The 15307-nt window shown below is 34.7% G+C and overlaps 1 protein-coding gene across 1 annotated transcript; it reads left to right on the forward strand.

The window, feature by feature from the left end:
• The first annotated feature begins 5398 nt into the window (after window positions 1–5398).
• LOC108992348 (polyadenylate-binding protein RBP47-like) lies at window positions 5399–13593 on the forward strand. The gene is made up of 6 exons (XM_018966880.2): window positions 5399–5927; window positions 8575–9046; window positions 12197–12252; window positions 12334–12464; window positions 12719–12815; window positions 13213–13593. The coding sequence occupies exons 1-6, from the start codon at window positions 5553–5555 to the stop codon at window positions 13372–13374; spliced, it is 1293 nt and encodes a 430-aa protein (XP_018822425.1). The 5' UTR covers window positions 5399–5552; the 3' UTR covers window positions 13375–13593.
• The last annotated feature ends 1714 nt before the right edge of the window (window positions 13594–15307 follow it).

Consider the following 15307-nt stretch of genomic DNA (forward strand, 5'->3'; position numbering starts at 1 on the left):
TTATATTAAATGATAAATCCGTTTCATAAAAGTGAATTTTATTTTTAATGAATTAATTGATTAATTAATTAATTACAATGTGGATTGTCAAAAAGTTATAAGAGAATTCTCATCATGCATATGAAATCCCCTTCTCCATTTTTGTCTTCTTTTTAAATAGTGCATATACCCTTCTCCATTTTTATCTTCTCTTTAAATATATATTATTTAGAATAATGATATATACAAACCTTAAATGTATAAGTGCATAGACCTTTTTTTATAAATTATAAAAAAAAAAGGTGGATTCATCATGAAAAAGTGTGAAAAAATCACTTTTTTTTTTAGTAAAGCCTACTTTCTTACAAAAAAACTTTTTAATTCAATAAAATAATAAATCATGTTATACTTTTTTCATGTATTTTTCAGTAAAAGATTGATTGTAGGAACTTATGAGAGGATACGCAAACGTTTAAAGGGGTTAAAAAGATTTTAATTTTTTAAAAAATGAAAGACTTTTTTTTTTTTTTTTTGAAATTCATACTCATACTCATTCTCATTCACTTCAAATAATATAGTCAATTACAAGTCATCTCCTTCACTACAACAGATTCAATATCAGGGTGTGCCTCTTCCATCCATATAACTTCCCTTGTCATCTGTAAGGCCATCCTTGATAGGGAATGTGTTGCAGCATTTCCTTCTCAATATGTGAACACCAGCAACCAATCAGATCTTTTTGAGAAAATAGACCTGCTATCTTCCACAATTTCTCCTGACCATGAACAATCATTCTTGCAAAGTTTAACATCCTATATCACACATTCTTCACATCTCCTTCAAAAATAACATCTTTTACATTAATCTCTTGACAAAGCTCAACAGCCCTCCATAATGCAGTACATTCTGTCAAGAAAGGTACTCTAGTAAAATATTTACCAGCACATAGAAAAAATAGAACTTCTCCCTTATAGTTTCTTGCTATTAGGTCAGTCCCCACTTTCTGATTCACCCTATCTAAGGCTACATCAACATTCACTTTTGTGATTCCTGCTACTGGGTTTTTGCCATCTGGTTTGCATTCTGCTCTATCCCATTACCCCGACTACCTCTAATTTCAACCTTTGAGCATCTCTAAACTCAGCCAAACTCACCAAAGCAGAATTTATGACTTTATTTGGGCTATTAAAGAAATCCTAAAAAATTAGCTTATTTCTTCTACTCCACACCCCTTTAAGAACAACTGCAAGTTCTTCAAGTTTTGTTACCTAAAACTGTTGCTTCATCATTTCCCATATAATGCAAAAATATTCATCACTACAACTCCATTTTTTAACAAGGCTCTATTCTTCTGCGCATACATCACTAGCTGCAGGACAAGTCCATAATCCATGCTGAATAGTTTTTACTTCATGGGAACAAATTAGGCATATGTCATCATTTACTATCTTTCGATGAAATAACTTTTGTTTTGTTGGAAGAATGGATGTTAAGGCTCTCCATAGAAACTGCTTTGTTGATCCTGGAATGTTAAGCTTCCAAACCTTCTCCCAAAATGGTTTCTGTGAAGAATTGTTTGAAGATTCCCCACACTTTTCCTTTTCAATACTCATTCCTAAATAATAAGCACTCCTTACAGAAAATTTGTCATCCTTGGTATAACCCCATATTACTTTATCTTCTGTCCCTCTTCTACGCAATGGTATACTACATATTGTAAGAGTTTATTCTTTCTCAAAAATTCCGTATATGAGCTTTTCATTCCAGCAGCCTAGATCCTTAATGATCAATGCCCTTACCTTTGCATCATCTTGCAGTATCTTAACTGATGATTTAACTTGAAAATAAGGAGACCTTGGAAGCCATTTTTTACTCCAAATGGAAATATTTTTTCCATTCCACACCCTCTAATCCACCCTAGCAGTTAATAAGTCATTTGAAGACCACACACTTTTCCATAAATATGATGGATTATGACTAAGGTTAGCTTTCATAAATTGACAATTCTTATAATATTTTCCTTTGAAAATTCGAGCAACCAATGATTGTGGTTCATGCATTAACTTCCATCATTGTTTTGCTAACATTGCCTTATTAAAATGCTCTATATCTCAGAACCTCAATCCTCCGAAACATTTTGGTTCCCCCAGTTTTTCTCATTTCTTCCAATGAATACCCTTTCATCCACTATTATTGCCCCACCAAAACTTTACAAATAAGGAATTGATCTCATCACATAGAGACCTTGGCAACATAAAAATATTCATTGTGTAAATAGGAATTACTAGAGTACAACCTTTATCATAATTTCTTTACCAGCAGTGGAGGGAATAGTTTTCTTGCCGGTTACTGATTTTCTTCCATATCTTATCCTTCACATCCCTAAAAGTCTTGTACTTTGATCTGCCGACCATTGTGGGAAGTGCCAAGTACTTCCCATAATCCCCACATACTATTGACTCAGCATGCTACAAAATCCGTCTTTGATCATCCTCACATATGTTTACACTAAAGAGTATGGAAGTTTTTTGTCTGTTCAAAGCTTGGCCAGATGCTACTTCATATATATAAAGTATATCTTGTACCAATCTGCTACAGTTGCTCGACTGAATATAACACAGTCATGTGCAAAAAGTAGACAATTTATCCTGCTACCTCCTTTAATAGCTGCAACACCGCTTATTCCTCCATTTTGCTCACTTCTACTCAATAAATAATTCAATCACTTAGCACAGATAATGGGAAGATAAGGGGACAAATGATCCCCTTACCTTAATCCTCTAGATGGACTAAATTGTTCACCCACTTTTCCATTAAGTAGAACAGAATATGAAACAGAAGAAACACACTACATCAATAACTTGATCCAGCTTTCATTGAAACCCATTTTCCTTAGTATAGCTTCCAAGAATTTTCATTTCACTCTATCATAAGCTTTGGACATATCTAGATTAAGTGTCATGCTTCCAATCTTCCCTTTCTGCCTATTTTTCATAGAATGAAGTACCTCGTAGGCTACCATTACATTATCAATAATTGACCTTCCTGGCACAAAGGCGCTTTAACTACTAGAAATAATGTTAGGAAGAATACATTTAAGCCTATTTGCAAGAACTTTAGCAATCAATTTATATAGCACATTACAAAGAGATATAGGACTAAACTCATTGACAAAAGTTGGAGAATTTATTTTGGGTATCAAAGCAATGAAAGTATAATTAAGAGAACTATGCATGTTGCTTCCATTAAGAAATTCAAGCACTTCCATACATACCTTAGTCCCAACACTACTCCAGTGATCTTGAAAGAATCCGGCCCTAAATTCATCTGGTCCAAGGGATTTAAAAGAGATCCCATTTGCTTTAAAGCTTCATAAATTTCCTCTGTTGAAAAAGGTTCTTCAAGTTTAAAGTTCATTTCAGCAGTCATCCTTCTGTCCATGTGTTGTAAACGCCTTTCTATTTTCTCTATTGATTCAAAATGGATCTTAAATGCATCAGCTATTTCCTTATCCTCTGTAACGTTTCTTCCGTCAGAACCTTTAATCTGCTTTATAAAATTCATTTTTCTTCTCTGTGTGGCACTAACATGGAAATAACGAGTGTTCTTATCTCCATGTTGATATCAATATTGTTTAGCTCGTTGCCTCTATTTTAGATCTTCCTGTTGCAGGAACAAATCAAGCTCTTTTTAGTATTTTAGTATTTCTTCGATATTACTATAGTCTTCTGCATCCTAAAGATGTTTTAACAAAGCAGACTTTTCTCGTATTTTCTTTTCAATATTTGATCCCTTCTGTCAACTCCACTTTCTTAAAGTTGAACTGCAATAAAACAGACTTTCTTGAACCCCATTAAGCTTATTACTAGTAGGATGTCTTGTCTTCCACTCTTCTGCAACAATCTGTTTACATTCATATTCACAACTCCAACAACACTCATATTTGAAAGACCTGGCAGTGGACCTCCCTCCAATAAGATCTTGATTATATGATAATAATAAAGGTCTATGATTAGAGCATCCTGCTGATAAAATATCCATGCTTACTGACTTAAATATGGTAAACCAATTTGAGTTGGCAACCCCCCTGTCCAACCTCTCCTTAGTATAAGTCCCATCTTTATGTCTGTTACTCTAGGTAAACTTTGAACCCTACCAACCCAAATCATACAAGCCACCATTATCCAATGTCTTTCAAAAATTTTCCATCAAAGTTTCATTACGAGGTCGACCCCAATCTTTTCATCTTAGGATATTATTTTATTAAAATCACTACAAAATAACCAAGCCATTTGATTATGAGGTCTGAGAGATCCTAACAAATCCCACACTTGTTGTCTTTTACATGCCTCTAGATGCCCATATAGTCCAGTGAATTGCCACTTTACAGTCCCTCCATCTAATGTGATTAGTGCATTAATATGATAACGAAAATAAGAGGAAATCAAGACACTCAAGTACCCTTTCCACAATAAAGCCAGTCCCCCACTTCTACCTCTAGATTCCACCACAAAACACCCATCATACTTTAGCTTCATTTTAATAAATTCTCATTTATACTTTTCAGTTTTAGTTTCCATAAGGAAAACCACATCTGTTTTCCTCACCTTAACTAACCAGTGAAGGTTGTGAACTATTCGGAGTTCTCAAACCCCATGATAGTTCCAACTTAAGGTTTTCATAGCTTTTGGCGAGGCTGCCTAGTAGCCTCCGCCAATAGATAAAAAATGAAAGACTTTTATAATTTACAAAAGAAATTCATATATATATTAAATGCATATATATAGAATATATATATATATATATATAATTCATACTTAAGTGACTAAATTTTGGATAATTTTTAACCCATATCTTCAAAGTTTTTAAATTTTTGGAGGTATATTTATAGTTTTTTTTTTTTTTTATGTATGTATGCTCATTTTTATATTTTGGATGCAAAAACTATGGACTTTAGGAAAATATAGAAAACTGTTTTTTTTCATACTTTTAAGAAAACTCAAGAATTTTAGATGAGGTTATAAGAGAGTTTTCATATTTTTAAAAGATTTCAAGAAGTTTCCAAATTATTTGGGATTAATATTATTTTTTAACAAGTTTGTTGTAAATTTGAATAATAATTATTAGTTTAAACTCTCTAGCATCAACCGTAATTCCGCCGATGCTTTGGGCTTTAGATGTCGTCGCAATTTCACTGCGATGAAAGGGCGGTTGAACGTACGTGTGAATCCTGAGGTATTAAAATCTTGAGCCTCTTCGTTGTAACTTGTAACTTGTACTTGTACCGATAGATCGTAGTTGTGTGTATCCTTGTCTACGAATCTAACGGTCCAGGTCAACCCTACCATGTGATCCAACGGTTGAAATAACAACCGTGATCCTCACAACTACAGAATAAATCCTCTTGCCTTTGGAGTGTTGGACACTACCACTGTTCTCTACTTCTCTCCACGAAAACCCTCTCTCTCTCAAGCTTGGATTCGATCTTCTTGTTTTGAGGTTCTGAGAATTTGAATCTTTTTTGTTTTTGGAATTTTTAGAGTGTGGACTAGGGGATAAGAGATAAAGATAAGATGCAATCCAACGGCTCTGATTCGAACACGCAGCCGCCGGAGAAGCAGAGTCAACGGCAGCCACAACCGCCGGCGCCTCATTGGATGGCGATGCAGTACCCGGCGGCGGCACCGATGGTAATGCAGCACCAGATGATGCCACCTCAGCATTACGGGCCGCCGCCGCCGCCGCCGCCTCACTACGTTCCGTACCATCTGTATCAGCAGCACGTACAGGTACAACACCCGCAGCAGCATCATGCACAACATGTACAGCAACAGCAGCAGCAGCAGCAGCAGGGATCTGGCGGCGAGAACAAGACGATCTGGATCGGCGATTTGCACCACTGGATGGACGAGAATTATCTCCATAGCTGCTTCGCTTCCACCGGCGAGGTCCTTATTTCGTTATCCATTTTTCTTCTCTCTTTTGTGTATTCTCCCATCGGCACATGCATACTCGTAACGTAGTTTTTGCGCTGTATTTGCTGATTTGGTTTTTGATTTGTCACATGAACATAACTTCATATTGATTAAATAAAATCCTGAATATTATATATATATATATATATATATAGATATATATTGTGTGAAAAACACAACCAGAGTCCCTTATAGCCTAAGGACTCAATACCACGAAATCCAACTCTAAGCATCACAAGTATTGAAGATAAAATATCAAGAACAGCAAGAACAAGAAGAAAATAAACAAGAAATAATAAAGGAATAAAAGAATAAGAAATACAAATAGAGATTACATGGTTCGGCCCTAATGGCCTACATCCACGGCAGGAACAGCCTCAGAGATCATTCTTTATTGAGCAATCTTCAAAAGCCAATGTATCTTACACCAGATCAAGCTAATATTGAGCCAAATACAAGCCTCGCTACAGCTTTCATCTATCCCTCAGTAAACCCTAGCTTATCTCTTAGTTCTGTACAAAGCTCTCGAAATGGCAGAAACCAAAATGCCTAAATGCAAAATCACCCGTAACCCTAACATGGCTAAAAGGCATATATATACATGCACAAAGGATTGCGGCACGTGTCTTTGATCCAGCGGCTCGTATTCATCAAAACAGATAAGCCAAAGGTTGCTCACGTATGTTGCACATGTCCTCTCCACTGCATATCAAATAAGTGTCGCTGCTTATCACCAAGTGTCCCACCTTTTAATATGCTGCATATACAATTGTTAGAGTAACATAGAGAGATGGTAAAATAATTGACACAATATTCACATATATATATATATATATATGGTGATGCTTTGAGCAAGGTATTATCTTTGGAGTTGATAATATAACTTTGTCGTGTTTTAAGCTCACGAATTGATTTTTGGTTTTGCTTTTCCATTGCTTTTATTTGCTGCGTTGTGTGCTAGATTTTGGTTATGTACGTGAACATTGTATGATTTGAAATGATTAAAAATGAGAGCTTTTTACTGGGAAACGGTGGCTTTATTAGAGGAACGTGTGAGTTATGATTGAGGTCAAGAAAAGGGAAGCTGGTGTTAAGTTGGAGTTATTGTCCAAACGCAGAAATTTTACACTAGCTGCGTGCTGCATTAATTACCTAACCAGAAGAGGGAGTTGATTCTACAATCAGTGTTTGATATTATTGATATATTTTGGTATCCTTCATTGGCCTAGCGAGGAAAGGATTCCTAATTTGCTTTACTGCTGAGAGATATGTGTGTTAGCCTCTAAGCTAGATTACACTAGGCCTGCCTCATTGCTTGTTTAGAGGCACCAATGAATAAAGACTATACTGATGCCAGTAAAGGTTGCAAGTGGAGAAGCCATGAGAACAATCTCTTTTATGATATAATTTGGGAATTACAATTTTTGAAGTCAAATTGCATATCAGAGATATACATAGAGAATCAGAGGTTGGCGTTATATAAATAATCATTGCTTGGAAAAAGCTCTTTCTTGCGTACTGATATATTCATTTGACAGTGTATGACTATAGGCAGGACCAGGTCTACAGTGATATTTGAGGTTATCTGTGAAGGGCTTTGAAATGGTTTGTGAATAGTATTGAAATGGTTTGGGTTAAGATGTTTTATTGAGTTTGGGGAAATGAGAGATAATAAGTTGAATAAAAATATTATAAAGTTAAAATGTTGTTGAAATATTATTTTTTAATATTGTTTTTGTTTTTAAATTTTAAAAAGCAGTATTGATTTTTGTATTTTGTTTGGAAGTTTGGAAAATTTGTAATGATTAAGTAATGATTATATGAAAAAGTTGAAGATTTGAAATTAAAAAGTATTTGTATTTGAGTGATATTTGAGAAGGAAATTATAAGAAGTTTTGAAATGAGATGAGATGAGATCATCTCACTTCCCAAACAAGCCCTCCCTTCGCCTATTGAAATCTATAACTGTTGCCCATAAAAGTAAGGTATTTCTCTTGTATATTTCTTGTGCACTTGGGCTGTGCCTATTTACTTGTCAATAAAATTTTCTTTTTACTTATCAAAAAAATTAATAAAAGTAAGGTATTGATGAAGAGACTTCGAAGTTCTTTCAGTGAAAGTTCACGATCTTCAAAATTCCAATCATTTCGTTGCTTCAATTTTGGTTATTAATTTATTAAAATTGGGTCACGATTGATTTACAAAAAAAGGCAGGGGAAATTCTACTGAAAATGAGAAGTTTACATTATAATTATTATAGTTAAAGAAGCTACTTGCATTGAGTCTATGTGTGTATTTGAATTTTTTTTCTTTTAATTGTATTTATTAAGTAAAAATTGGCCAAGACCTACTTGGTGGTACTGATGATCTTTTTTTTTTTTTCTCCTTATTTGTTTTGGTTAACTAAATGATTGATTAATATGATGTCATTTTTCTCAGTGATAAGGGAAAATTGGCTAGGTTTATTTTGATGGAAATTAGTTGCTGATTTTTTTTCTAGAAATCATCTTTAAAACTATGGCTATGATACACTAGGCCATTCAGATTTATTTTATTTTGATATGTTGCTCCTGCTTATTTTGCTGCCATTGCCAATAACCCATTGTCAAGTATCATGCAGATCGCCTCCATTAAGGTCATTCGCAATAAACAGACTGGTTTATCAGAGGGCTATGGATTTGTGGAATTCTATTCACATGCAGCAGCAGAGAAAGTTCTACAAAATTATGCTGGCATTCTGATGCCTAATACAGAACAGCCCTTCCGTCTGAACTGGGCAACATTTAGCATGGGTGACAAGCGGTCTGATAATGTTCCGGATATTTCTATTTTTGTTGGAGATTTAGCTGCAGATGTTACAGATAGCCTATTACATGAAACTTTTGCTAGTAGATATCCATCAGTTAAAGCTGCAAAAGTTGTTTTTGATGCCAATACTGGCCGATCAAAGGGTTATGGTTTTGTGAGGTTTGGGGATGACAATGAGCGATCACAAGCTTTGACTGAGATGAATGGTGCCTATTGTTCAAGCAGGCCTATGCGCGTTGGTGCTGCAACTCCTAGAAAGTCATCTGGATATCAACAATCACAAGGTACTTAATTACTCTGCTTGCTACAAAATAAGAAAATTGTTGTTGTTATATTGGTCCTTTTGTTTCTATTGTGGTATATATGTTTTATTTTCACAGCTCAAGTATTATGCTTTTTTCTTTCTTCAAATATATTGGTAGGGCCTCTATATGTTTTGCTAAACTCTCTCTCTTTCTCTCTCTTCAACACACCGTACACAGATAAACAACGAGTTTTTTAGGATACTCTGCAATGCTTCATGTGGGAAAAGACATGCATATGATTGTGGGTGTCTGGAATCACACCCCTAACTGCTAACCCCTTCATAAATACAACTGCTACTTCTCGATTGATATTTGTGAAGTGGTGAAACCTTTTGCTCTTCCTTTCCTCCCCTTTCAAATGGCTATCTGGCCTTACTTGTGCTACATCTTTGAGATGGCCACTCTACCTTTCTGCTCTTACTTCTTTTCTTTCAAAACTTTGCAGCTGATGGAATTTCAAATATACTGCTGTGGTGTTTTGCTGTTCTGCCAGTAGCTTTGTGGAATTTCAACATACTGCTTTTGTTTTTTGAATATATAAAACCACAACATTCAAAAACAGTAGCTTTGCGAGATTCTCTCTCTCCCCCTCTCCAACATGCTTCTACAAATGCCACCTTTTTGTTTATTGAGCCACTTAGCTTGTCAACTTTTTCTTAGCTTTTTAGTTTTAACCCATGTGACTTTTTCTACTACCCCGCTTATTGAGGCTTTTGGTGTCAATTGACTCATTAGTAGATGTGTCATGTGGATGTGTAAAATTATTGAGAGATGTTTTTTTCCATCCTATATGGGCGGAGGAGGAGATGATTTTTGTGTTCAAGGGGAGGGGGAGGGAGGGCTGGATGAAGCATCTGTGTCATCAATGGTTTATCTCATTGAATGATGCTGGCTAGTCGAGAAATCTCTGGTTTTGGACCATGCTCTCTTGCACCTAACCCATAATGAGATTCAGTTGGTAGTTATAGATTAGTTTCTGAGGCTCAAGAAAACTCAACTCCCTTCAAGGGGTTGGCCCAAGTGGTGAAAGCCTTGGTCTTAGGGTATCACTCCCTTCAAGATCCAAGGTTCAATACCTCATGGGTGCAAATAATCATTTGGGGCCACAACCCCTGGTGAAAAGTCAACGATTTAACTAGTTTCGTGTAGAAAAACTTTTGAGGGTGAGGTGCACGGGACTGGGGTTTACTTTTCAGGGGTGGGTCCGAAAGGCCCTGCCTTGGAGAAAAAAAAAAGAAAAAGAATAGAAAACCCAACTAATAACATTATAAAATTCAAATAACCCTATATAGGCCAAAGTATAAGCCATGCCTATGGATATTAAAGTTACCAAAATACCCTGATTTAAAGTAAAAGAGAATACTAGCAATACGAAGGCATTTTTCTAACATAGAGGAACTCAAAACTAATACTCAATATCAAAAAATATGCCCTACATCATATTTAGACCTTAATTAATTGATTTTGGTGCTAATAAGCTTTTGTAGGGGCTTTTAGGTGCTTGCATAAATTCTTCACCTTCTCCTATATATATATTTTTTCAATTGGTAGTGTCATTTATGCACATATAATTTAAATCTTTTTTTTTTTTCCCGTTGACTTGAGATGAATGATGATGTACTATGGAAGCAATTGGCAATTGCTACGGCTTTGCTTTACTAAAAAAAAAGAATGCAAATCTTTATTAAAGTTCCATAGGATCACTTATATGATCCAGTTTCACCGAACTCACAACCAATGTAAGATTTAGCAACTATTGATGCATGCATTCACAATTCACCCACATAATTTGGGATTGAAAGTTCTTCACTCAAATCCTTGACATTCTTATCAATTGCGTTTTGGAAGGACATAAGATGGGGTTGGGGGAACTTCTCGGATTTATAATATTAGAGATGGACAATGAAGTGAGATCCAATTCTAGCGCAAGGAGCCATTGAAGGTGGCCTTCCTAGAAATGCTTTGTATCTCTCAATCAAGGAGGCCTTGTTGGCTAATCATTTACAATCTTCCAATGACAATCAATGGTGGAATATTACCATCATTCAATGGACTCATGATTGGGAAGTGGATTTGTTTTCCACATTCTTCAGGGTGCATTTGGATGTTGAACTGAGTTGAGTTGAGATGATAAAATATTGTTAGAATATTATTTTTTATTATTATTATTATTTTGGGATTTAAAAAAATTGAATTGTTTATTATATTTTATGTTAGGATTTGAAAAAGTTATAATAATGAGTTGAGATGAGTTTACTTTCCAAATGAAGCCTCAATCTTTTGTATTCAACTAGATTGAGTGGAGCTAGGGAAGACGACATGATGGATCCTATCGAAGAAGAGAACATTTGAGTTTCACACATTCTACTGCATTCTTAGCCCCCAAGAGGGTAATTGTTTTTCATGGAAAAGCATTTGCCTGCAACAAAGCTCCCACTAGGGTGGCATTCTTTATTGATGACTGCTCTAGTGATGATCTTAACCATGGATAATCAAAGGAAGAATCACATTTTGGTGATGAATTGGTGTTATATGTTCAAGAAGAGTGGGGAATCAATTGATCATCTCTTGCTTAACAGTGATGTGGCTAGAGAATTGTGGGATTTGATTCTTAGCTGCTTGGGATTAAGTGGGTTATGCCTAAAAGGATTGTGGGTTTATTGGCTTGCTGGAAAGGGCAAATGGGTAGTCTTTGTCGAGCATAAGTATAGCAGATGATACTGTTTTGCCTAATGCGGTGCCTTTGGGAGGAATGCAATACCCAAAGCTTTGAAGACTGAAAGAGGATGTTGTAAGAGCTAGAGTCCATCATGTTCAACTCTCCATATGTTTGGATTACGGCCTACCAGAGTTTACACTTTCCTACATTTGTAGATTTCATGAATTATTGGTGTTGTCATTTCTCTTGAGTCATATGTTCTCTTGTATACTTCCTGTAAACTTGTGTTACTATGAGCTTCTAATAAAATTCATTCACTTAGGAAATAAGTATCATATCATAAAGAAGGCTGCTTGTAGTTGGTCCAGAACAGGGTTTGAAGTGTGAAGTGAGCTATCTTTATTTAACCATGGCTTATAGCTTAGACTTTGCTTATTTTTCTGTGCTTTAATTATCTATGGTTTTGTTAGGTGGGTACACATCAAATGGTACACACCAGTCTGACGGTGATTCAACAAACACAACAGTGAGTTTTTTCATTTTGTTTTAAATTATAACCATTGGGAGCCTCACCTACTTTAATTTGCTAACCCGAATCTTTTATTAGGTATTTGTTGGTGGGTTGGACCCTAATGTCACAGATGAGGATCTCAAGCAGCCTTTCTTACAGTATGGTGAGATAGTCTCTGTTAAAATACCTGTTGGGAAAGGTTGTGGGTTTGTACAATTTGCTAACAGGTATAGTTTCTGGCCGCAACTTTGATTTGTCACGTAGTTAGATGGTACATCAGAATCTTTTCAATGAGTTTTAGCTTAATTGGCATCCTCTTTCCCCTATTATGACAATTGGATGCAAGGTTAGGTTGTGAGTTCAAGACTTATTATGTGTGTATAACTACTTGTATGGGGTAAAAAAAGAAAGGAAAAGGAGATGGTATGTTGAAACCGTAGCTTGTCCATTACTACCTGATTCTTTTAATCTCTCTTCACAGGAATAATGCCGAAGAGGCATTGGAGAAATTGAATGGTACGGTAATTGGCAATCAAACAGTGCGTCTTTCTTGGGGTCGCAATCCAGCAAATAAGCAGGTACTCATCCCCACAACCCCCACCCTCTCAACTACCATGCAAAAAAGATCCCTTTCTTCCTTGTACTGCCTTCTTATGTTTTGGTTGTTTGGAAAGACCTTTCAAGGATTTAATGGGCAATGTAGAGTTCTCTCATTGCAATTGGTGTGGACAACTGATTTTAGTTATCTCCTACTGTTCTCTTAAATCCTAAACCAAGCAATTGCTGCCTGCTTTATGAGGAATTATATAATCATCATTATTGGTGCTTCTATAGGATATGACTCAGAACTGGAAGTCTTTATACTGGTTCTTGAGCTCATCTGTAGTGATCTATGCAAAAACAAATAATCGATTTCGGAATATCTATCCATTAATTCTGATTCGTTGGCTTATTTTTCTTTCTGGGGTTTGGCAGTTTAGAGGAGATTTTGGCAACCAATGGAGTGGGGCATACTATGGAGGCCCGGTTTATGATGGTTATGGGTATGCTCTGCCGGGTCCTCATGACCCAAGCATGTATGCTGCTACATATGGGGCTTATCCTGTTTATGGCAACCACCAACAACAGGTAAACTGAAGGAACCTAAACCAGCAAGCATTATCACTCTAGATGGGGCAAAATTGGCTCCATTTCTCTGTAATATGCTTGGTTCTGTGGTCTTAAAATCCCCTCCAATTGTGGAGTGGAACTGAATTTTGATAGCATGAAGTCATTCCGTAGGGATTCGATTAATTCTTTTGTTATAATCGCTGGACTTAAAATGAGAAATTTATTTATTGGAATATTTGACTACTAGTATTTTTGTGAATTTCTTTTTTAGTAGTGATACACGCACAATTCTTTTTATAATCTTTTATATAATCATGTTTTAAATTGAGGATATTTTTATAAAATGATGTTACTTTTATCAATTATTTTACAAAAATGTCCATAATTTAAAATAAGGTTGTGAAAATAATTTGTATGATTTAGAATATTTAATAATTATTCCTATTTTTTGGTTAAGATTTTGTAAAGAGATAATAAAATGAGTAATAAAAACGTTGAGGATATTTGACTATTAATCTTTTCCTTCTCAAGGTATAGAAAACTCAAAATATGGTACAAAGAAGTGAATAAGAGATATAGCAGTGGTACAAAGGTATAGAAAACTTAAAATTGATGCCATGCATGCCAAAGTCTGGGATTTCTCTCTCTATTTTTGTTAAAAAAAAAGGAGTAAATAATAGATAGTAGAATATTAATTTGGTGGTTATTATATAATAGGAGTAAAATAAGACCCTTATAATTAATTTATTAGTATTTGATCAACACCATTAAACCATTTGAATTAGCAATTAAATATATGTAAATCTATTGATAAAAACTAGATAGCATATGTATACTTGCTTGCATATGTATCAGATTTTGGAATTTGCTACCGGACTCATAATATTAATGATGAAACTAGTTGCTAAAGATTTGTGGCCTGATTAATATAAATCCCAGCCTCTAAAATGTAGGTTTCAAAACTCCCTTCCAAAATGTATAAAAAAAATATGAATTATGGGTAGCTTTTTCATTGACCCTGAGACTGTGTATAGAGAGAGAGAGAGAGAGAGAGAGAGAGAGAGCGAGCTTGCATGCATGCCCATAACTATTCCGGCCCAAAAACCGACCGCTCAATTACTAATTTACCTTCAAAATGCGAATGGTAACAACAGGCGCTACTAACAGTATTGTCAATAGTCTAGCCATTATGAAGTCTAAATTTTAGTTAGAATTTTAAGTTTTAGTTATATCATTAACTTTTGGTTAGGTAAATTCACATTAGATTAATAATTTTAAAGTCAAAATAATAATATAATATTATATATTTTAGTAATATTTTATAAAAAAAAATTTATAATATTTTGCAAATACACTTTATATATTAATTAATAATTTAATTTTAATTTCATAATTTAATTATTATTAATTAAATAGAATAAGATAAAAAATAACGGACTATTTATCAAAATTGAAATAGATAATCTAAACTTTAAAATAATTAGATAATATAATAGTTGTTAGAAATGATTAAAATATTACTTTAGTGAGTGAATAGTATCTAGCCAAAGATGATTGTGGAGCTTAATTTACTGTAGTTCATATGTTAAACTTTAGTAGTTTAGCTAGTCTAATGAATAAGATTTCACTCATGCCTAGCCAAATGCCAGTATGAAGATGCATTGGCATTTGGCCAGTATGAATATGCATTGGCATTTGACTAGTCAATACCAACTAAGAGAATGGGTGTAAGAAAAATCGAAAAACCGGATCGGACCGGCCAGTACAGGTCAAATCGATCCAGAATTGGTTTCTATAATGGCAAAACTGATCAGAACCGGAACCGGTTCTAGGCTTTTTAGGCTCGGACCGGACCGGTTATATTTAATATATATTTTAATTTATTTTTTTAATATTATATAATATTTTTTATATATAATATATATAATAATATAAATTAATTTAAAAATATATTGAAATT

The sequence above is a fragment of the Juglans regia genome, chromosome 15 (genome assembly GCF_001411555.2).
Source record: "Juglans regia cultivar Chandler chromosome 15, Walnut 2.0, whole genome shotgun sequence".
NCBI lineage: Eukaryota > Viridiplantae > Streptophyta > Magnoliopsida > Fagales > Juglandaceae > Juglans > Juglans regia.